The sequence below is a fragment of the Leiobunum rupestre genome, chromosome 1 (assembly GCF_980474605.1).
Source record: "Leiobunum rupestre chromosome 1, qqLeiRupe1.1.hap1, whole genome shotgun sequence".
Lineage (NCBI taxonomy): Eukaryota > Metazoa > Arthropoda > Arachnida > Opiliones > Sclerosomatidae > Leiobunum > Leiobunum rupestre.
In genome coordinates this window covers 24621235-24645516 of record NC_143384.1, presented here as the reverse complement: position 1 = coordinate 24645516, position 24282 = coordinate 24621235, and the positions used below count along the sequence as shown (strand labels likewise).

Here is a 24282-nt window from a genome sequence, read left to right as displayed (position 1 = left end):
TACATTAGATAAAGTAAATAATCTTAACTGTTCCAAAATAATTCATCTCAGCAGATTCGATTAGGAAAATAAAATAAACAGTAATTAAAATTTAGAAAGGAATTTAATCGGGAAATGTAAAATCGATAACCACTCTTATTCTATCTGTTGGTTCCATAAATTCGCTACGACTGCCCAACTTGTTCTTGAAATTGTGCAGTCAAACCTATGGACGAATTCAATCGCTCTCATTAGTGGGAGAGCTGGGAAAGCATTGTAGAAGTGAGAGAAAAAACAGTAAACAAGAAGGCCACGTTAAACCAAAATCGGATCAATCTGATTTATGATTCGATGATAACAGATTTTTTTTAAGTCAGTTCAGATATCGGATTCGTATTTTGACGTCATTATCTGCGCATATCAGATTTCGTTTTCAGGTTGAAAGTCGGATCAATATCTATCCGTGATAAATGTTATTTTTTAATTTATCAGATCGGCTATCCGGGTATCTGTGGCACTATCGAATGATATCTAGAATAGTTGTAATAGACTGGTTCACTTTTCTCTAAAGTGGTCATTTTAACAAGTCTAGCGGCATTTTGGGTAACATTTGGCCAAATGAGTATTTTTACTAATTCGGACCTCCTGAACACGGATTTCGATGTTGGCACTCCCGATTTTGGACCGGAAGCTCAGAATTCAAGATGGCGGACGTTTTCTTACAAGTACGATATTTTCACTCCCGAGGCCGTTTGTTTTGCCGTTTTCAAGGTGGTTTTTGTCGTAGAATGCAAAAATCATTGTTATAGACTGTTAAAGCAATTATTTGACCGTTTTATATTATAATTTTCCATATAATAAATAGATAATCATGGAAAAATATTTCATAATATTGTGTACTGGGCTACTTATTTCGGCGATAAGAGCCTGCGAGGGTTTGGCAACTCTGCTCTGCACTGTTTTGGTTAATAAGCCTTTAATTAAGGGACTCGTCGCTAGGCCAAGAATCTTATATAAAATAAATTGGCCGCCGTAAGTCGGTAGTTCTTTCAATTATACTATTACGTTTCACTAACGAGGAGACTACCCGAGGTGGTGATCTCCGATTTGGTTCGAACTCGGGTGGTAAGTAGACCTTCATGTAGCTTGAAAATCCTAAAAAAGGGTGGACAAGAATGGGCTGTCGTTTTGCCATTGCAACCAAAAATGTTTTTCGTAACTTAAAAACTGATTTTCTCTACGAAAATTAACATGGGAAAAACGAAGATTTTAAGGGTCCCGCCTAACAATATTTTTCAAAAAATTAAAAAAGGTTCATTAATTAGATACATAATTCAGATCATGGCTAAATCTGGTACATTTGGACCAATATACGTCAATTTTGGTAAATATGAGTAAATATACATATATTGGGCAAATACGAGTAGTCAGTCAAGTTGTTGTTCTAGCTCATTTCTCAAGAAATCTAAATAACTCTGGCCATTTAGATTTTGCAGTAAGAATACTGGACCAATTAACCGGTTTCCAACAAAACCAATCCAAACATTCAAGCACCGAAATTGGTGACGGTGTTCATATATTTGTGTCTTCCCAAACATGATTATTTTGGTGATTGTAAGAGCCGTCTCTTGCAAACGAGGATTCATCCGAGAATAGCATGTTGCGGAGGAATTGTGGGTTGTCGTGCACGGAATTTAGCAACCAGTTGCAAAAATCCAGCCGTTGTTGAACGTCTCCATCTCGTAAAACGTGGTGAAGCGTTGCTCTGTAAGGATGGTACTTATGCCTATGTAAAATTTCCCAAATGCGAGTTTTACTGCAAGCCAAATCCTTACTCGCCGCCGCACAACTACTACGTGGGTATGCGGCAAAATAGGCTAAAACGGTGTTTTCCAAGTCCAAATCCCGCTGACCAAGCCCACGAAATCGAGGGTGTACGTTACCATACCGTTGAAAGTCATTTACAGCTCGCCTTACAGTAGTTATGGATGGTCTTCTACCTGGATGTCGTTGCTCAAACATATCACTCACTCATCGTAGATTTCTCCCACCTTCCGCGTAGTAAATGGTCACTAGTTCCGCACGATCAGCTCTAGAATATTGAGGCATGATTGTTAAGATTCATTACGACAATAATGTTACACAGTTTGAATTACAGTTAGTAAATAGTAAGTATAATATACTATAGAGACAGATACTTCATGGTTTAAAATAAACTTTTATTAAAAAGAATATTGGGGAAGCTTTTCGAGCCCATTCGCTCCTTTTCAACCCAGATAGAAAAGCTTCCCCAATATTATTTTTAATAAAAGTTTATTTTAAACCATAAAGTATCTGTCTCTATAGTATATTACTTACTATTCACTAGTTTAAATTAACCATGGTTAAATTTTGCGTTTATGATTGTATTACAGTTATTTAAATACTAATTAATTTTAAGGTTTTTACTGACCTTTAAACCTGTGGTCTATTTATCTTCTCGCCTATAAGGGTTAAAATAGGTTTCGAATACGACTAGATGCAAACACAGGCGTATTAGATTAAAAAACTAATAGGAAAAGTTAATAGCTAAATGAGCCACGCCTCATGACCCCCGATGAATCGCAACTTAATCTACACGGTGATGATAAAAAGATGATGATGATGAGGATGATGATTAAATGATTGTATAATTTTCAAAATTCTAGTCTATTTTATTCGTCATTACCTTCGGGCAGCGTGGTTTACTTATTTACTATTGGACAAATATAACCCGATTAACAATAAAAAACGAAAAAAGTTGGCTCCGAGTCCTAAAATTGAGAAAATATTCACCATCATGAACCCCATCTTGAATTTTAAGTTTCGGACCAGGGCTTATAAATTGCTTGAACAGTCTGTAACAATTATTTTCGCATTCTATGACGTAAATAACCCTGAAAACGGCATTTACGGAATACCGTCCGCCATTTTGGGCGCCACCTTGAATTCTGAGCTTCCGGTCCAAAATCGGGAGTGCCAACATCGAAATCCGGGTTCAGGAGGTCCGAATTAGTAAAAAAAACTCATTTGGCCAAATGTTACCCAAAATGCCGCTAGAATCCTATTTTGACGAAAAGTTAACCAGTCTATAATAGTGTTCAGTCAATCGACCTTGACCTCTAATTTTTTTTTGCAATTTATCGACAACTTTTAGTTTTTGAAAGAAACCTAGTATTATTTTATCTGTACCTGCAGTAGTTCAAAAAATCATTTCACAAAAAATATATAAAAACAGTCAGCTAAGAATATCTATCAGTTATCGCTAACCGATATTTATAAGTTACCGGATCAGATCAGGTCTAATTTCTTATCAGATATCGAAATTAAACCTAACTGTTTACGAGTTTTAAAAGCAGATATCGAAATAAGGTGTAAAATAAGCTTCAAAAGATCAAAATTTTAAGCACTAAACTCATCTGATAATATCTGAACTTAAATGCAGATTATCTGATATCTAAACTATCTTAATTATTTCCTCCGATAATCGGTTGGAAGTATTATTGTTAGTCATCGGCTAGAAGATTTTTTCCGATGACTAACGCATTATAACTAACCAAGGCCTAGCATTATATTCCCAATATAATAACTACTTTAACTGTATACTTTTATCGTATAATTTTTTGTCTTTTTTCGTAATTAAACGGTTTACTTACGAAAAATTATTATTAGCAAGTTCATTAATTAGTGAAAGTAAATATTCTTTTTCGCTGTTTTCATACAAGAAAATATATCAGAAGACACTACACTAAAAAACAAAAAGTTCATACGAAAACACAATAAAAGGGTTTAGAAAATTTTATTATTTTTTAATCTAAATTACTTGTGTGCGTGTATAGTTAAGCAACAGTATCGGCCTTTTTTTTGGATTTACGCGCCAAGGCTTAACAAGTTTGAGTAGGGTAAAACTTCGTGTCGTCCGCAACAGCAGTCATAGCACACGACTCTATGACCCCGGAAATTGTCCTTCTGTTTTATCTCGTTAAGCCTTGCCGAGCGTATCCGGAATAAGGTGGATTATTTCCTTAAGCCTTTGTCTCATTTTTTTTCTTTGTTGGATGAACGCAGCCCCCCATACCGGTGCTCAACGTGGTTGTGGTCGAAGCTCAGGGACTCGAAGCTAAAGACCCCAATGGTAAGTAATTACACGCTATACTTGTACGAGGTTTTGGTGTTTGCGTCATACATACGTCATTGGTGAACCACCGTACAAGCTTCTAAAATATGGAATAGAGTTACTTAAACCCTGTTAACTTCCGTTAATGTTATGACATTGAAATATATCTAATACGCATATAAGAAGGGAGAAGACCCTTATACAGGGGTACCGCGGACTACCGCCATTGTGTGTACATTTTTAATAATCTACTTGTTACTAGATGGCGCCATCAGTTTACAATAAAAAATAACAAAAATGATAATTTAAAAGCTGAAATTTTGTATAACTATATTTTCTAAAATATTTTATTTAAACTTTGAAATAGAACTTAAATTATATAATAAATATAATAATTTTTTTCAAATTTTGCGCCAAAATATCCACGCTGGCGTCATCTAGTGTAGAAATACGAAATTAAATTTTTATACTTGATGGTGGTTTCTAAAGTTTGTTTCCCTGTAAGTAATATGCGAATTGGTGATATATTTTTAAACCGTTATCAAAGCTAGATTTCCTATTCATCTTCTATACAGGGTGTTTCAAAAGGTTATGCAAGAATTTTAAGGAGTTGCAGGGGTGAGATGAGAAGTATGCCTGTTTTTTCCCCATTTTCCTACGATGAGTAAAAAGAGCGCCAGAGAGCTTCAAACAAATCGATTGATTTAAATCAAACGCATTGTAACCCGGCCACCTGAATTAAAGGCTTCAAAAGTCGCTTGATGACTTAGGCCTAAGGTGGTGCCTTGGGTATTAGCCTAGCTGATTATTATTTATTATTATTAAATCGATTGATTTGATTAAAAACAAATCAAAAAAGAGCCGACCCTGAAGCTCACTAAATTTTGCGAATAAAACAATAACAAAATTCGGCGTAATCTACTGCCGTTAAAAATTAATAAAACAAAACGTTACCTGAGAGCCAAAAAAAAGTCAAGTAAGTCGAGATACGTGACTATTGAAAGAAATTTTAAATAAGAATCCTCGAGTGTTTTTAAATTAAATAATTTTCACTCTATTTTTATAAATATTCATTATTAGATTATCATTGTTATTATGCTAGATTTCGAACTTAAAACTGGTTTTTCTCAAATAGGGGTTTTTAGACTCGCTTGACTCTCGCTCTAAGGTAGCGAAAAGCAACCAAAATTTTAAAACTCGAATTGAAATATATACCTAACTTATGAAATACATTGCAATAACGCGAACAAGTCCTCAACCATCTTGAAAACACCTGTTTGCATCTACACGGCTCTCAGTCTGTCCAATAATGTCTTTCCTCCAAAAAATGGGAATTTGTGTTTTAAATCTAAGAGTGTATGTGTACCTCGATGCTTTAGATTTAAAGTACTTTTCCTGGTCGTTCCCCCCCCCCCCCCCCCCGTGTTGAATGGAGCGATACGACAGTGTCAGCCATTAAAACTTAGACGCACCTTCCTTTCCGCGAGATCCATCGAAAAACAGATGTTCCCACCGGATTTTTTGATCCTCCGAAAAATGGAAACTGCGCTTAAATCTCTTTTTCTGGAAAGTTTAAAGTTTCTCCGTGATGCACGAGAAAGCATTTCGCTCGAAACGATTCTTAAGAATACGAAATCCCAGAAAATGAAGAGAATTGTTTATTGGGAAGGCTGTTTTGGAGGATCAGGAACAGATGCCCTTTGTTTTGATTTCGATGGCTCCACGCTGAGTTATCGATGGATTTTAATGGCTTAGTAGCTCAAACAAAATCTTCAATAGGAAAGTCAAAAATTTGGATACAAAGTTGAAATTAAATATCCGCGTAAGTAACGTAATAAATATAAGTATGACGCTAAACGATAACAGGAATCTATACCTCTACTCGCGAAGTTGGCCTTGTCCTCAGTGTCCTGGCGTATCGCGTACATTCAGTTTGGAATAAAAAGAGGTACACCTAAATCTGGCTGGCGTGGGACCAATTTATTTCAATAAGGAAACTTTATCAACTTTATCGTTCTACCGTGGCGGCATCTGTCTCTAGTGGTGACCACTATAAGGCAATTGAATATTTGCGCGAATCTGACGCGAAATTGAAATGTATGATTTCGCCTAACAAACAAACCTTTGAAGTTGTTTAAAAATAATTTTATTCTGTCAACACGATCCTTTTTAACACAAGTTACGGTGAGTTAGCTAATAATTATTTATTTTTAGCCATATAACTTTACAAAATACAGATGAATTTCGTACAGTCTTCTCAGAACGGGTCCCACGTAACCATGGCAACCAAAATCGTAATTGTAATTCTAGCAGTATTATTCCCAATTCAATGATCGCGTATGGTAAGATCACTCTGACGGCTTTGGCCACGCCTACGAGGAACAAAATCCCCCCTGCGCACGCTCCCCTCTCACGTTGTTGTTTGTTAAGTTAACATAGTCAGCCACATCGAGGCGAAAATCTACCGCGTAAGCATTCCAAGTAGAGGTATGGATTCCTGACGATAATAATAGAGATATTAATCCAAACATCGATAGAACCTTCAGGAGTGTAGTTTGTACACAATAGAGAGGTTAAGCTGATCGCTCTAGAAGTTTCAACGACGACGTTGAGAGTCACGTCATCATTGGGTACAGTTTTCTTTCGCGTTTAAACGTCGACTGCCGAATATTTTAGAACTTGAAGACAAAGCCATATTTAGGTTATACATTGCATAATCCTTATAGTAGGTGGTTTCTTTTCACCTGTTCTCGGACTAAAAGTGTAAGTCTGTTTACCCTAAAACGTGTGATTCGCTTGTTCCGGAGTATTAGGGCTACTCTTTTTACTCCTTCTGGAAAGGAGGTGTAAAGGAGAAAATCGGATTTTGTCATCTGCTAGTCAGAATTCATCCACTAAAAAGGCCTTAGGCAGCCATTTTAAAAAAACGTTTTCACTCCGACTCAAACTATTCGCCAGCACAGAATCGGAGTAAAATGACGTCATAGCCTTACTCTTCTTACCCTACTCTAAAATCCCGCAACAAGCGCAAAGAAACCACCTAATGTTCCAAAAAATATTAAAGATTACAATTTTAAATCTCAGCAAATCGGTAGAGGGGTATAGAAAGTCGTTCTTTTTCTCGTACACCGTTTCAAAATGAAATGGATCTAAGCCTTGTAAAGTATAAGTCAAAAATATACCGAGAGATACATTTGTGGTAAAGCAGAGTACACGAAGTGACGAAAATTAAAAGTCTTTGATTAGACAATACTCATAGTCATTCGTACTTGAGGCGCGTTTTAGTATTGTTCAAACACCTATTTCTGTTCGTCGTGTGCCCTGCTTTACCGTACTCGTTTTGGTTATCCGTTAAAGTCAAAAACCAACTTAACCGTTTTTAAAGAAACTTTTGTTGTCGTTGAAACTTCTAGAGCACTCTGCTTAACCTCGCTGATAATGCTACGCCTCCACTCCTACGAAGCGAGTGTTTATAATATTCAATTTTATGTTTCTATTCATTTGTCATCATTTATAACCAAAGTAGGTGTTTTCTTTCTAATAGCAAGGTTAAACTACCTTTCGAAAACGTGTAATGTAATCTTGTACCATTAAGTGTATAATATTATTACATAAGTGTGACACTTCCTATTCTTCACATGGCAATGTTTAACTGAGAGCTATTCACAAGACAGACTGCATTACGGGCTTCGTCGCAGTTTTGCGTCCGCTCGCTAACGCGGCACACGTAGCATTTGATAGCGCCTCGCTAGGGGGAGATAATCTTCTTGTGATGACGTCATTCCGTTACTAGCCCTCAGTAAAATATTCCCCAAAGTGACAAACGTATGAAACAAAATTATAAACTTATGCTTGTACGAATGTAAACGTAGCTTTATTCTGTATTATCTACGCTTCTTCAAGATCCCTCTAGACGTTTTTGGGTTGGTTTAACCAAGGATTCTTTATTAATAAAGAATCCTTGGTTTAACCTGTCTATTTTAAGCTTTTCGGTGTATAATATGTCCTGGTTGATCCTTCGTAACGACTCTCAGAAAGTTGTCAGTCCCGAGACAATGTGTTTTTATGATGGGGTGGCGGGGTGGTTAGCACTTTCGCATCGCAGCAAGAGGAACCGGGTTCGATCCCAGCTTGGAGCACTGGGATTGAGGTATTGCATTATAATTTCCAATTAGCGAAACTTTGGCTTGAGCGTGGAAATATCTAGTTGGATTTGATCGGCGCTAGAAACCTGTAGTGAACGAACTTTCGCTACCAATTATTTGAGAATAGGGTTAAAATATCTGAAGTCCCATATTCTACGGCACATAGCACACTGGTTTATGACCGTCTCTCAAGACAACAAGACTTATGAACGCAAACACCAAAATGAGTTACATACTATTTAACCGAATCCCATTCCACCGAAAACGTTTAAGACGTCGTATATGTAGAATCTTTTTCTGTTTCCAGCCCAATTTCGGTTAATTGGGAATAAAATAAAATTAAATAGCCGTTATTTAAACACAAATAGTGAATAATATTTAACTGTATATTTCTTAATTAAGTTTAAGTTAGGTTGTATTGCTATAAAAATTTTATACATGCATTATTTGTCAAAATTTTTATATCATAATTTACATCATAATTATAGCACAATCTATGTTGCAAGCAGATATATCTGGTAGCGTAATATAGACAATCGATTTGGGTGAAAACCTCCAAATATGCGGTTTTCGGTTGAATGAGACTGTTCGGTCGAGTGGGACTGTTCGGGTTGAATGGGACTGTTCGGGTTGATTGGGACTATTCAGAAGAATGGGACTGTTCGGGTTGAATGGGACTGTTCGGGTTGATTGGGACTATTCAGAAGAATGGGACTGTTCGGTTGAATGGTACTGTTCGGTTTGATTGGGACTATTCAGAAGAATGGGACTGTTCGGTTGAATGGGACTGTTCGGTTGAATGGGACTGTTCGGTTGAATGGGACTGTTCGGTTGAATGGGACTATTCGGTCGAATGGGACTGTTTGGTTGAATGGGACTGTTTGGTTGAATGAGACTGTTCGGTTGAATGAGACTGTTCGGTTGAATGGGACTATTCGGTCGACTGGGACTGTTCGGTTGAATGAGACTGTTCGGTTGAATGAGACTGTTCGGTTGAATGGGACTGTTCGGTTGAATGGGACTGTTCGGTTGAATGGGACTGTTTGGTTGAATGGGACTGTTCGGTTTGATTGGGACTGTTCGGTTGAATGGGACTGTTCGGTTGAATGGGACTGTTCGGTCGAATGAGACTGTTCGGTCGAATGGGACTGTTTGGTTGAATGGGACTGTTCGGTTTGATTGGGACTGTTCGGTTGAATGAGACTGTTCGGTTGAATGAGACTGTTCGGTTGAATGAGACTGTTCGGTTGAATGGGACTATTCGGTTGAATGGGACTGTTCGGTCGAATGGGACTGTTTGGTTGAATGGGACTGTTCGGTTTGATTGGGACTGTTCGGTTGAATGGGACTGTTCGGTTGAATGGGACTATTCGGTCGACTGGGACTGTTTGGTTGAATGGGACTGTTCGGTCGAATGGGACTGTTCGGTCGAATGGGACTGTTCGGTCGAATGGGACTGTTTGGTTGAATGGGACTGTTCGGTTTGATTGGGACTGTTCGGTTGAATGAGACTGTTCGGTTGAATGGGACTATTCGGTCGACTGGGACTGTTTGGTTGATTGGGACTGTTCGGTTGAATGAGACTGTTCGGTTGAATGGGACTATTCGGTCAACTGGGACTGTTTGGTCGAATGGGACTGTTCGGTTGAATGGGACTATTCGGTCGAATGGGACTGTTTGGTTGAATGGGACTGTTCGGTTTGATTGGGACTGTTCGGTCGAATGGGACTGTTCGGTCGAATGGGACTGTTCGGTCGAATGGGACTGTTCGGTCGAATGGGACTGTTCGGTCGAATGGGACTGTTCGGTCGAATGGGACTATTCGGTCGAATAGGACTGTTCGGTCGAATGGGACTGTTCGGTCGAATGAGACTGTTTGGTTGAATGAGACTGTTCGGTTGAATGAGACTGTTCGGTTGAATGGGACTATTCGGTCGAATGGGACTGTTTGGTTGAATGAGACTGTTCGGTTTGATTGGGACTGTTCGGTCGAATGGGACTGTTCGGTTGAATGAGACTGTTCGGTTGAATGGGACTATTCGGTCGACTGGGACTGTTCGGTTGAATGAGACTGTTCGGTTGAATGAGACTGTTCGGTTTCAATGGTACTTTTCTGTTCGAATGGGATGGTTCGGTTGAGTGGGACTGTTCGGTCGAATGGGATTTAGTCAAATGGACAACAATCCCAAAACGAGGTACTTCTCGTGAACAGCTCAAACATCTCATTATTTCCTCAGGCTACAGCGACCCTTACTGCATGCTGGGCATTCAACCCGGCAACGGCTCCAGCGAAAACCGCAGCAAAAACAGCTCGGACGAAGAGACGGAGAGAGGACGGAGCAGCCCCAGACGCCAAGGCTTAAAGAAGTTCAGCGCCTCCTTCAAGAGACGCGACCGCACCAGGAGCAACAGCCTCTCGGAGTCGCTGCCGGCCAAGTTGATTCGAACCACCACGGTCAAACCCCACACGCTCAACCCCAAATGGAACGAGAAATTTAGACTGTGAGTACGACATTTTCACTCAGGGCCACGGGAAGGGAAGGGGAGAATTCCCCAGGGCCCGGAAGCGTGCTTTCAGAAGCCCGTTAAGATAGGGCCCCGAAATGTCTATGCACGGCCCCGTTTTCACTAACTTCTTCAGAATGCACTGATATCGTGGATGAATTCATTTCTATAGTTAATATCTAACTTGATTAGGTAGTCAGGTATGGGCGGGGCTTCATTGTGGTAACCATGGTAACTGGTCGCGGCCCGAAACCAGGCAAACATATACAGTGATACGAAACTGTATACTAATTAAGACATCATATTCTTGTGGTCGGGTTTAGCCAGGAAAGCTATTCTGTAAAAATTAAAAATCTCTATCCATCAAAAATGGCAATGCGCGTGTGGAGAAGGGGAGGATATCGAAAACACAAACTATCGATTGTATAAGTTCAACTTTAACTAGGAGCAACAAACACACAAGGAGAACGCAACCCGTCAAAAGTCGTGGATTTTCTTGCGAACATTTTTCATTGTCTAGACGCTTTAGCGCCTGCTGCCGTCGGAAGGGGAAAATTCGGAAATTGCCTTCCCCCTTTCCGTAAAACGTTCAGTGTAAAGGTTCGTCCAATGAAATTTGTACACAACATCGCGTTAGCGTGTTTAAAGGCTAGCTGCGTTCTCCTTGTGTTTGTTGCTCCTAGAATTTTAAGTAGTGGCAGTATGTTACGCTGTATCCGGCATTTGAGTCAAATCATAAACTAAATGCTTAAGCGGACGACAAATACCTGTTTATTTTTGGTGCCCAAGACTTAAATTGGCACCATCGACCGTATGTCGAAGCATTTCATTAAAATAACTTACGTCGCCATTACAGACCGCCACGATTTTGAATTTGTCCAATACTATCGATAGTTTGATATATCTAATTATCGATAGCAGCCTCTTCTGCACACGCGCATTGTCATTTTTGACGAATCATTATTTTTTTCATATTTCTTTTTTACAGAATAGCCTCCCAGACCCGGCGACAAGCCTAAAGTTTTGAAACTTGTTAATTTTCATTGCCAAGGCTTAGCACCAAATTTTAATACGCATCTTTTCGATTTTGCAAAAATAATTCGAAATAATAATATTACATACCTTTGTTAATCCTAATTAACACATTCCGTACTTGTACAAGTATTTTTCTATGAATTACAAGCAATTTTCTTCAACAAAGGCTTAGCGCCAAATTTTGTTTCACAAAATTTTAAAACGAATCTTTACGACTGGGTAAAAATAAATCAAAATAATAATATTGCATACCTTTGTTAATCATAATTAACAAATTCCGTACTTTTACAGGTATTTTTCTAAAAATTACAAGCTTTTTTCTTCGCCGGTAAAGTTGAGTCTACGTGTTCGTCACTTTTTTTAGCGTGGCTTAAAACGCGTTGAAATTTACCGCCCATCGTTGACTTTTAGTTTAAAAAAGGTTAAATGATACAATTAATGGTAGAAATGAATACATTCATACTGAAAATCGAAATATCGTCTGCCAAAAAGCTACGCAACTTTTTCATAACATAATTAGAGCCAAATACCCTAAATGTATATTAAAGGGCCACATCAGCGTTTTAGCAGCTTGTTTACAGAATATGATTGGTCGTATCTGCTACCACGTGCTAAAATCGGGCCGAATTTTTTCAAACGCCGGTGTGGTCTCTTAAGCCGAAATGATAAATGTTAAACTCATTCATCCAACATAGCAATAGAAAAAAATTATACTACCTTTAACTTGTGTCCATTATCTTTACAGAGACATTGACGACATGCATACTGACAAATTGCATTTGGATATTTGGTGAGTTGAAAATTTGGTGATGTAGTTAAACATACGTCGCTTCAGTAAGCGCCATCTACGTTCAGCAAAGATAATAATAATAATAATAATAATAATAATAATAATCAGCTAGGCTTAGTCTGACTCTGTAAATTCTTCAGGGTTGTTCAAAATGCTTTTTTTTTTAAATGCAAAATACTTTCTCCATAACTCTAAAATGCAAAAAGTAAAATGCCAAATACTTTCTCTATAACTCAAAATGCAAAATACAAAATGCATTTTGAAAATTGGTTTTTCTTAGTGTTCCGGAAAATTTTCCGGAAAATGACCGAGACCTTTTTTCCGGAAAATTTTCCGTATTTTTCTGAAAAGAGGTTTCATTCCATGATTAGTCTAATATAATGTTTGCAAATTTAAATAAGGCGGCATTTTCGCCTCTTTTTATCGAATCTAAAAGTAAAACTAAACCTCTGGACTAGTTTAAACCGGTTAACTATGTAACGCTATTAATGTTTTGTAGTATGTTTGCTAATATTAGACATTTTATATCGATAAAGAGATAAGAACATTAAAAACCCTTGAAAAGTAATTTATGTTTTTATTCCTTATTTTTCCGATTTGCGGAAAATCCGGAAATTTTTCCGCATTTTATTTTTCCGGAAAATTAACAACACCAGTTTTTATAAATGCAAAATGTAAAATATGAAAAATGGTTTTTGCAGCTCAAAATAAAAATACAAAATGCATTTTTAAAATGTTTTTACAAATGCACTCTGTTTAATTTTAACACTAACTGTGGTAACTAATCCACAGTTAGTTTGTATAATTATTAATCATTAATTAATTAGTAAGTAATTTGTGATTACTAATTAATTATTATTATTAATTAGTAACGAATAATAATTACGTAGAGATTTCAAAACTATCCTCGTCGCCAGCGTGGGAAATAAAGCGGTCTGTTTGTGAATAACTGAGTATCGCCATCTATGATTACTTGGGAGTAAATAGCAGACGAACTTTCTCTACAAGGGCTGCGATGATGGTACCAGAGTAAAAACATTTTGGAAAAGCATTTGGAAAATTTTTCCCACATATCAATCCGACAAAATGCAAAATTTAAAATGCATAATAGTTTCCTAGAAACTCAAAATACAAAATGTAAAATTCGAAATACTTTTTCTAACCTAAAAATGTATTTTGAACAACCCTTAATTCCTTTTCTCCGGTTTCTACAAAATAAAATAGTACTTGCTGTCGGTGGTGACACCCTGAGAAATGTTTAGACTGGCACCCCTACAAAGTTTTCCTATTAATCTCTCTTTTCACTGTAAGTTGGCTGCTAGCATGACACAAATGCTACGCAGGCAGCCAACTTCCAGAGGATAACAAAATATAACGAAAACATATGTAGGTAGCAACAGAAATGGTTTAGTAGCATAAGTAACATAATAGAAATAAGTATGACACTTCCTATTGTTTTAATGCTAATTAAATAAATAGAAAATAAATAAATCAGCTAACTTAGCTAAGCCCTAAGGACCACAAAGGCTTAAGTCAAATAATGGCTTGTGAAGCGAATAGGCGATAGCATAAATTGCAACATTGTCTCTCTTCCTCCATGATTGCAAGGTATACTGAGTAAAATTTCTTTCGGGAAACAATTGAGCGCCATCAAACGGTAGAAACCTTTAAAAATAGTCACGTGGTTATAAAATTGCTTAAAAGTTAACCGTTGAACAGATCTCTCTTCCTCCATGATTGCAAGGTATACTCAGTAAAATTTCTTTCGGGAAACAATTGAGCGCCATCAAACGGTAGAAACCTTTAAAAATAGTCACGTGGTTATAAAATTGCTTAAAAGTTACCCGTTGAACAGTGACTTCCAGCTAGGAGCAACAAACACGACACCCCACACAAGGAGAACGCAACCCGTCAAAAGTCGTGTATTTTCTTGTGTACCTTTTTCATTGGCTAGACGCTTTAGCGCCTGCTGCCGTCGGAAGGGGAAAATTCGGTAATTGTCTTCTCCGCCCCGCCCGTAAAACGTTCAGCGTCAAGGCTCGTGACGCTCGTCCAATGAAATTCGTACACAACCCTTCGTTAGCGTGTTTAAAGGCTAGCTGCGTTCTCCTTGTGTTTGCTGCTCCTAGCTTACACTCACTATTACCGTTAACCTCAGCAAGTGTTTGTGCTAATTTCCTGACCGAACCTTTTTTCTGACATTCTCGCAAAGCTCCGGCTTGGACTTGCACTCGAACTGAGAAGCATGTTATCGTCCTTGGTAGCATGGACTAATTAATTTCCTATGCGGACCGTCCCTGTGTATACATTAATTAGTCCATGTTGGTAGTATTATATTTCGCCTTTGGCATATTTAGACACTAGGGGGCTCTGTGCTGAGAACTACACCTAAGCCACGTTCACACTAAGGCCTAAAACCCAGTTTAGGTCAGTTTGAATGCCAGTTTTGACCGTCGACGATAATTCTTGGTTCACACGTGCAGGGCCCCCACTCAAATCTTCAATTTTTTTATAGGAAAAATAGGATTATATTTCTAAAAATATAGGACTTCATAGGACTATTTTTACAAAATTATAGGATTTTATAGGACTATATATGCTATTTAATTAACTAACTCAATGCATTTAAAAACAAAATCTATATTTAGATAAATAAGTCTTATATTTTCACTTAAAAAATTGAAACCATTTAACCATTTTATCACAAAAATATACTAGTAGCTAACCATGTTAACAATATCAAAAGTATAGACTAGAATGACTTGGTATAGGAATTTATCCTATAGCTAAATCTAGCAATTTAACCGAGTGGCTGGATTTGAAATTTGCAAAATATAAAAATTATAGGATTTTATAGGACTTTTGAGGGATTTTGCTAAAAATATAGGATGTTATAGGACATTTTTGAAAATATAGGATTTTATAGGAATTATAGGACCTCTGGGGGCCCTGCACGTGCAAAATCGCTTCACCCCGGTTCGCTTATAGCATGGACTGTAAATTTACAGTCCGTGCTTATAGCCAAGGCTTAACGCCATTTCAAATTATGACTAGAATTTGGAAAATACTAAAATGTATCCCAAAACAATTAGTTAATCATGTTTACTATACATACTGTAATATTATTTGACATTATTTAAAATTTTATTCCCATAATTTTTGAAATTACGAGCAATTTTATCGTTCTGAAAGCGATTCTAAGCGAACCGACTTGGACGAGTTGCTTCCCGAACCATGGAGGAAGAGAGAGGAGGCTTTATGAATAACCTTTTTACCCCGGGAGCAGCGCTGTCAGATTTTAAAACGGAAATTATGGTATCGATGATAAAAAATTATTGAATTCTTCTCAAAATTATTGCACCTCCCATTTATGACGTATTTAGCTAGTTTGGCGGGAATTTCAAATCTTAAAGTAATGCTGTAGTCGTTTTAAGTGTTTTCCTCAAAGATTTACATGTTCTTGAAATACTTGACCTGTCATTCGACCATAGTAAATCACTTTTATAAATAACTGCCGGCAACAGTGACAGACCACGCGACGCTACGGACCCTTGAACGCTAGGTTCATATAATAGTTCTTTTTATAAATTAACCTTGGCCATCTAGTTGAAATGTTGCCTCCCTGCTTCAGCTGTGGATCCGTTTTCTCTCCCACTAAAGAGCTTATGAACTCATTCTTAGGCATTGGCTGAACTATTCCAGGGCAACATTTCAACAAGGTGGGCAAGCGTAAAGACATTTTATAAAATCAACTATTGGCTTGAACGCTCCTCTGTTCTGGCTGCCAGATCAGTGTTTTATTCTACGACCAAGTCTGAGACTGCCCATGGACTGCCGTAGGTTGAAAGAGAAGACTCAAGAGAGGACTAAGTTGCAAACATGCCTAGCGCAGTGCTACCGCAGCCGTTACGAGAAAGCGGGGCTGAACACGGTGTTCATAACACCAGAAAGTGAAATCGTGCAATGACTTTGTTATTGAATATTGAGAATATGATACTATTTAAAAAAATATGGAAATTATAGTACAGCCTATCAAAATTATTGTAAATAAGTGTACCATATGGTACATCGCTAAAATTATGGTACAACCCAAATTTCTACCTAAAATTATTGATTTGTACCATAATTATGGTACGTCTAACAGCGCTGCCCGGGAGCTTGATGCCAACTCCCACAGGGTAGGAGAGTGGGGGCTGACAAAAAAGGGGAGCAGCATCCGTCGGTTTTCGTGTCGTCTAACGCGTTCCCTATTTGGCGCCCTCTTTTAGTGTTTAGGCGTACTCGGTGTAAATTCACAACGGGCAACAATTTCAACCAAAATAGAGGGAGCCAACTAGAGAACGCGCAGCCAGACGGGTGCTGATCCCCTTTTTTTGTCAGCCCCCACTCTCCTACCCTGTGGGAGTTGGCATCAAGCTCCCGGGGTAAAAAGGTTATTCATAAAGCCTCCTCTCTCTTCCTCCATGCCCGAACCATGGGCCAAATAATGATAAATCCTTATTTGGCCCATGCATAGACTAAGAAAGGTCATACAATAAAATTCCAAAATGTGAGAAAAATTTAATTTACCTTTTCAGTTTATTGTTGAGGAATAAATTTCCTAAAATTATTAAACAATTCTGGAAAATATAACCATTTTCAAAATGAAACTATGAAGAAGAGCAATGCAGACGAAATTCTGTTGAAATTTAAATGAAAATAATATGCACGTGATCACCACTTTCTTTAAAATCCGCTAGGCGCGCGGCCGTTCGCGGCATTAACGAAGTCGGGGGGGGTCTCGCGCCGCCGGTTATACAGGCAAAAGCTAAGGGGGGTCACACGCGAAATGTCCTTGTGAAACCTTTCTTAGTCTATGCCCGAACCAACACGAAGCGATTTCTCACGCTGGTTTTAAAAACCAGTTATCTAAACGAAGTGATTCTAGGGGTAAGTGTGAACGTGGCTCTAGATTGCCCAATAGCTCTGAAATTCAGTTCGGTTATAATTTTTCCTGATTGACCTACTTATTGTAACCCGGCCACCTGAATTAATGGTTTTAAAAGTCGCTCGATGACTTAGGCCTAAGGTGGTGCCTTGGGTATTAGCCTAGCTGATTATTATTTATTATTTTTTATTATTATTATTGTTGTTATTTTACTTATGTTAGTAACACCCTATTTGAGTGGTGCTGAGTGCGAGTTGACCCCGGGCTTTGCCTCCTATCTTTAGGTCAAAGTTCATTTTATCAATATAAAATAAAACACTAAGTACTTGTTATAAAGTAACCACCGTTGTCCTACGTATTAAAGTATATGAGGTTACATAAATTAAGCTGAAACTACTAAAACTTCATTGTGCACAGACTGTTTGTTTACCCAACACGTTTCCCTTACCCGTTATAAAGCGGGCTTAACCCGTTTTACTTTGATACTAAAAATATTCGTATAGCGCCATCTATGAATATCTCAATTTTCTTGCCTATGTTATATTTCCAAAATTAAGTCGGCTTTCGTTTGTTTCTGTTCTAAAAACCACTCGAGATTCAACGCCATCTATTATTCACGGACGTAATAATCCAAGACTTTTACTTCGTTTTTTTTCTTGGCAAAGGCCTAGAGACATTCTGAGAATTAAAGTTAACAATCGCGTACGCTTCTAATTACACAAGAATGCGTCTTCTAAACAATGGAGCTGCTAAAAATAATAAAAGACTTTTAGCTCGCTCGTCACTCCATAGGCGGCGCTCCGTTCGTATCGTCAAACACGTAACTCGCGCCTTGTTACGACGGGAACTTTAACGGCGAGAGACACGGTAATAAATTTAAATAAGTAGGGCCAGGAAGAGGCAGATGGCGCTCGAAACGGAAGAAGACACATTTCCAATTAAAATGTCGTTAGTCTTTCGCGAGAGTACAAATCCAAGCACTTATTTTAAATGAAAGCGGTGTTTAAATAGGGTTCAACTCGTTGTAAACTTATGTCAAGTTGAGTTGGAACAGAGCCGTATAAAGTCAATGACCATTTTTAGCCTTACCCCTCTAGTTAAAGAGGGATTGAGGCTGTTATTTTCGCTCTTGACGTTATCGTTGGTGGTGGTGGTGAATACACCGCGGCGCTAGTTCCGAAAGGGCCTCCGCGAACAGTCGATTACTCATCAACGGCACTTGTTAAAAATTTAATTGATACGTCGTTCGATTGGTATTATTTACCTCTAGCTAACTATAACAGTGATGAAAACCTTTGTTGTTGATCAAAGGGGGTTCTTTCACCCCTAATAAAAATTTACGCGAATCAGTCAATTTTATATGAATGGGGTATGAAAAACTCTCTCAGGCGCGATACCCGTTTGGGCCCTCGGGGGACCGTAACTTTGGGCCCTTGATTTCTCAGCAGGGGTGAGGCTGCTATTAGGACCTGGGCCATCTTGTTTTAAATGGATCTCATCCAGCAGTTTTCATAAGGTCCTGAACATTGAGTTGGGAATATTAATCTAGAGGTCCAATCAAAACGTCGGATTTCAGTATTTCGCGAAACAAGTTTTAAAAAAATAAGAATACTGCCGTCTGCTCCCAAATGACGAGAACACTTTATCATTCTACCCGTGGCGCCGTCTATCTCTCAATGGTTCGTTCAAATAAGACGCGTTTTCCGGCAAAATATTTTTTTTTCAATAATAATGGATGGCGCCACGGGTCATATGATAACGTTTTCTCGTCATTTTAGAGGAGAGTGGAGATGGCACATTCGTAATTTTCAAAAACTTGTTTCGCGGGGAGCAGATTTGATTGTATCTCTAGATTAATATTCCCAACTCAATGATCCTGAATGATGAAGCAGACGCTATTTTAACACGATTTCCTGTTATTTATCGACTAGAAAACAGGATTGCCATACATTTTCGATGCTCAGTAAATAAAAAGGAATAGTCTTAGTCGATAATTCAAAATAACGGTCAAAAACGCCGCCGATCAGTTTAGTAAAATATTTTATGGTGGCGTAATCGTCGGCCATTTTTGGTATGGAGATACAGGCCGGAAGGCAGGCAAGGCTGCCAGATTTCGATAGACCGAAAATGGCCAACTGTCTCAAATGTTTTCGTTTTCAAAACGAAAATTTTGCGGCGTAGCTATCGACTAAGACTATAAAAAATGCGTGTTAGCCTTGTCAAAATAGCCTTTGCTACTCCATTTCAGGAGCTTCTAAAAACCGCCGCTTGGTGTCAGTAGGTATAACACGTATTGGTTTTAGACCATCTATTTGAAATGAGATAAATTTTCTAGACAATGAATCAGACGACGCTTTATTTTGAGCCGCGTTCGAATCTTTCGCCCAAAGACGCAAAAATCACCTATCCCTTATTTAGCGTCATCCATTGTTACACTTGGGTAAACTTTCCCTCGTTCCCCACGCCCTCCATCTTCTTTTATTAGCTTTAAAAACAAAGTTTAAGCCTTGGCACACACGCTTTGTGTACATTAGATTGAATCTGTCTCTGGAATAAAACACCGCCACGTACTACGTCTATAGGCGTCTCATTAGGCTTAGCGACATTTCCAAGACGCGTATACCTCTTTAGATAGGCAAACCTAGCGGCGAAAGAGAGAACTAATATTAATAAGAAACTTTCTTCTTCGGGTGATACAGGGATCATGACGATGAATCCTCTCTTTTGGACGCGGCCAGGAAGCTAAATGAAGTCACTGGACTCAAAGGACTCGGAAGGTAAGCAATCAAACCTCCCCCACTTATTCTTTATTATTAGGCCCTCTTTCACGCCTTATTCCCTACGACTCACGGCCACCTTTGGCGTAAGATGAGCCAGAGGTTAGCCGACCCGGGGCTAGTTTGCGTCTCTCGTTTGGGAGGCATGTCTCGCCGGTGTACAGTTAGGTTGGTAATTCGTACGCGTTTGGAATGGTTTTGATCAGGGTCTCTTTACGTCACGTTGCGGAACGTTATAAGGAAGGTTGTTGAGACTCGTCTCCACGAAATTGAAGGTGTTGTGATTGTACCGTAGTTCCCTCTGGTGACGTTTAAATGCGGCGTATTCTTTATGGCCCAGCAGCAGATATTATATGAACCCCGTCGGTGGTCAAATCTGTCGCAAGAGATATAAAATTTGGAAGATATAGTATTATTCGGTGGAATATATTCATTTTATACATATTTTTATTTCTGACGGTGGTAAAGTTAATTTACCTTGTTCACAAATCTGAGTTTCACTTGACAGCGGAAATAATAAACAGGTTGAACCTCTCCTCTTGAAAACTTGTAATAGGAACTTCTAGGAGTGTAAATAAAAAAACTACATTTACACTCCTACAAGTTTAAGCTGTACGTTTGCGAAGGTTGGCTTAAAGCAAGTCTCGATCGAAACAAGTTAATCAAGCCACAATTTGTCTTGAATCGCATTTCGTATTGCGCTATAGTAGCTTTTAATAGGCCTTTCTATAAAGTAACATTGGCCTTATTGTTTAGATGTATCGGGCGCGTCACTCGTGACGTAGAAGTGACGTTTTGATAGCCAATAGATGCTAGCATCTAGGAGCAACAAACACAGCACCCCACACAAGGAGAACGCAACCCGTCAAAAGTCTTGCATTTTCTTGCGTACAATTTTCATTGGTTAGATGCTTTAGCGCCCGCTGCCGTCGGAAGGGGAAAATTGGGAAATTGTCTCCCCCCCCCGCCCGTAAAACGTTCAGCGTAAAGGCTCGTCCAGTGAAATTTGTACACAACACTGCGTTGTCCTTGTGTTTGTTGCTCCTATAGTAGCTAGCATAAACTCTATTTATCTCTTATTCAACTTGTTAAAAAGTTACACGCGCGTTTTGATATTTTAGCGTAAACGGGCTCGAGCGATTTCGCGCGTGCTCCCCTGAAGTAAAAACAATGCGTGAGCCTTTGACGCTGTAAAATTAAAGAGCGCGTGGAACATTTTAACAAGTTGAACAAGACATGAATTAAAATTGAACGAGTCGCCCTTTTTATAAAGATCTAACTTTCAAAACTGAACTGAACTCCTACGTATCTCGTGACGAAAGCGATACATTAAAACAAGTTCGGCAAGCGTAATGACTTTATAGAAAGGCTTATTAGTTTCTATATATACTAATAGATGGAAGCACATCCCAAGAGCATATTTTTTCACCTGTTTTATTTATTTTTCTGAAAGAGCCGAGACTTGCTTTAACTTATCTATTATAGTTCAATAAACTTATTTTGTAAATTTCAAGGTTCGCCTTCGAGTCTTTTTCAGAAGCTATTCTTTTATTTTAAAAATATTTGAAAGAATAGACCAAGCATCTAAAGCAAACCCATTAAATGTTCGATTTTCACGCTTTTATTTATACCAGATGGCGCCAATTTGAAAGTTTTTCCGGGTGGAATAAAAAAATAAGCAAACATATTAAAGCAACTGTCGACTTTATCATTGCCACCTGTATTATGAAAAGGCCCCTGTTATTAGAGATGGCCATGAATCTATCCGATTCTTCGAAAAACGCGACTTTACTGGAGAGCGTGGTGCCATCTATTTATGGCAAAGGAAGCTAAAATTCAAAATAGCCAAATAATAACGTCGTCAGAGAGCCATTGTAGAGTATTATAGTTAGACAACTTATACTCTATTTAGTGGGCTTCAACCTAAATAATACATCCAATGTAAATATATTATTATTATATGTTATTGACCAATTTACAAACGATCCAAAAATCCAGAGGGCAGTAGCGGCGCCAGCAACAGGTCGGGGTAGGCCTGGGCTAACTTGGTAGGGGCCTCCAAAAGTCGTCTTAAGGGGTTTCCAAAATTTAATATATGGGCCTCCAAATTATTTAATATCAGAAAATTCGGTAATTTGTTTGCGAAATAATTTATTTATTTATAAATTTTTCAATATTCAATGCGAGTGATTCGCTTAACGACACTGTTGTTTTTATTCTTTCAAAGGTACGAGTCACTTTTCAGTGACAGTAGGTTATTTTTTAGTTTTAATTTTTCGCGAGCGCTACTATATCCAAATTGTATATTTAATTTTATCTTTACAAATAAATGGTTCTTAAACTTACCTTACTTAGTGTACCTACGTACATTCATTTTCGTAAAGTTGTAAGTTCTGATGTAAGGGATGTACACGCGAAGTACCGAAGGAATGAATGTAAATTGATAGACTGGAATTCAGTCGTAGAAATAAGTAAATTATAACAAAAACAGTTCTTCGAACTGAAAAAAACAGTTTAAAGCTCGTTAAATGTGCAGCCTTAAAGGGACATATATTATTTTTATTGTTGATTAATATGTCAAGTTCATTTAAAGTATTAAAAAATATTCCTGTGAACAGCAGAATGACGTCATTCCGCCTTTCAAATCTCAGTCCACTGCTCCTCCAATTTTTAACACAAAATCTTTGATCCAATTTTGCCCACAAAGGTATCCATATTTATATTTATTTTCTTCCCTACACATTTAACATAAAAATTTTAAAATTTATTCTTATTATTATTTTATTTTTGTTGCAGATTATTGCAATAAATAAATAATAAATAATAATAAATTTTAAAATTTTTATGTTACTAAAAAACATACTACGAAGGAGAAACCCCTAGCTAGTTCGAACCTATTGGAAGCCAGGCACGACAAAATCCTACTAATATTAGAATGAGCTAGGGATTTCTCCTTAGTAGTAGGTATTTTAGTAACGAAAAGGCAAACAAGATGTACAGAGACACCATGAATTAGCTATTTCAAGAAATATTTTTAAACGTGATAAAACTTGATATATCTTAAAAACTTGGAGGTGATTGGTGCTCGGGTTTTTTGCATGTTATCCTACGGGAACGGTTCTACAAGACAGTAATGAAATATTTTGCAACAACTTGCAACTTTTGGATAAAAAGCCTTTAGAAAAAGCCGTATTTTGGTCAAAATTGGCCCTTTGATTGCATTTTACAGAAGATCTGTTCAACCGAATTTTACCAAATTTTTAATTGATGTATAACATAGTTCTATACACGCTTTGCAAAAAGAAATTCTATGGAATTCCAAGTAGAGAACGTTTGGCCCTCTGGTGGCAGGTAGCGAAATATAATTTATATTTTCGGATACAACTAAAAACAACAATTTAAAATATATATACATTTGTTATATTGAGTTGATTTTTAATTTTGTCACTAAAAAGTCGATTTCGAAACACTGTGCACCCGTTCCCGTTGCGCATGTGCGCCAATCTGAAACTTAAAAGGGAAAATGGATGCCTCGAAACCGTAATTTCCTGGCTTCAAAAACTTATAATTTCTCGGCGTTATTGATTAAATTATAAATCGTGAAAAGACACGCCTATGAAGTGAAACACGCTGATTTTAAATCCGTTTACAGAATTAAAATACGATAAGTGGTTGAGGTTAGAGCGCGACCCAAAAAAGGCCTAAAAGTCTCTCAAGCTGAGTTGACGTCTTCCACGACCAAACCGGTAAATTGCCAATATACGCGCAGCAGAGGTGGAAATGGGGAAAAAAAGATGAGCTCTAAATATACTCCGCGGCCGCGGAGTATAATAACCACTCATTTGTTAAGTGTTATCGGTACATAAAAAAGGATCAACACACACTCTGTTTTTAGTAATGTTTAAATTCATAATTAATCCTAATTTTTTCGTCGCGTACCCATTTTACCCAAAGATTTCACCACTTGCCTAAAAAAACCACGCACGTGG

General features: G+C 37.9%; 1 protein-coding gene across 3 annotated transcripts in view; it reads left to right on the top strand.

Annotated features, from left to right (window-relative positions):
* Nucleotides 1-24282, top strand: part of LOC149961959 (BAI1-associated protein 3-like) — a 212876-nt gene that overhangs the window by 156867 nt on the left and 31727 nt on the right. For all 3 annotated transcript variants that reach the window (XM_090177567.1, XM_090177561.1, XM_090177551.1), the window contains exons 5-8: nucleotides 4066-4132; nucleotides 10497-10761; nucleotides 12545-12589; nucleotides 20216-20293. In XM_090177567.1, coding sequence (XP_090033693.1) covers nucleotides 4066-4132; nucleotides 10497-10761; nucleotides 12545-12589; nucleotides 20216-20293 — 455 coding nt within the window. The remainder of the gene's footprint in view (nucleotides 1-4065; nucleotides 4133-10496; nucleotides 10762-12544; nucleotides 12590-20215; nucleotides 20294-24282) is intronic.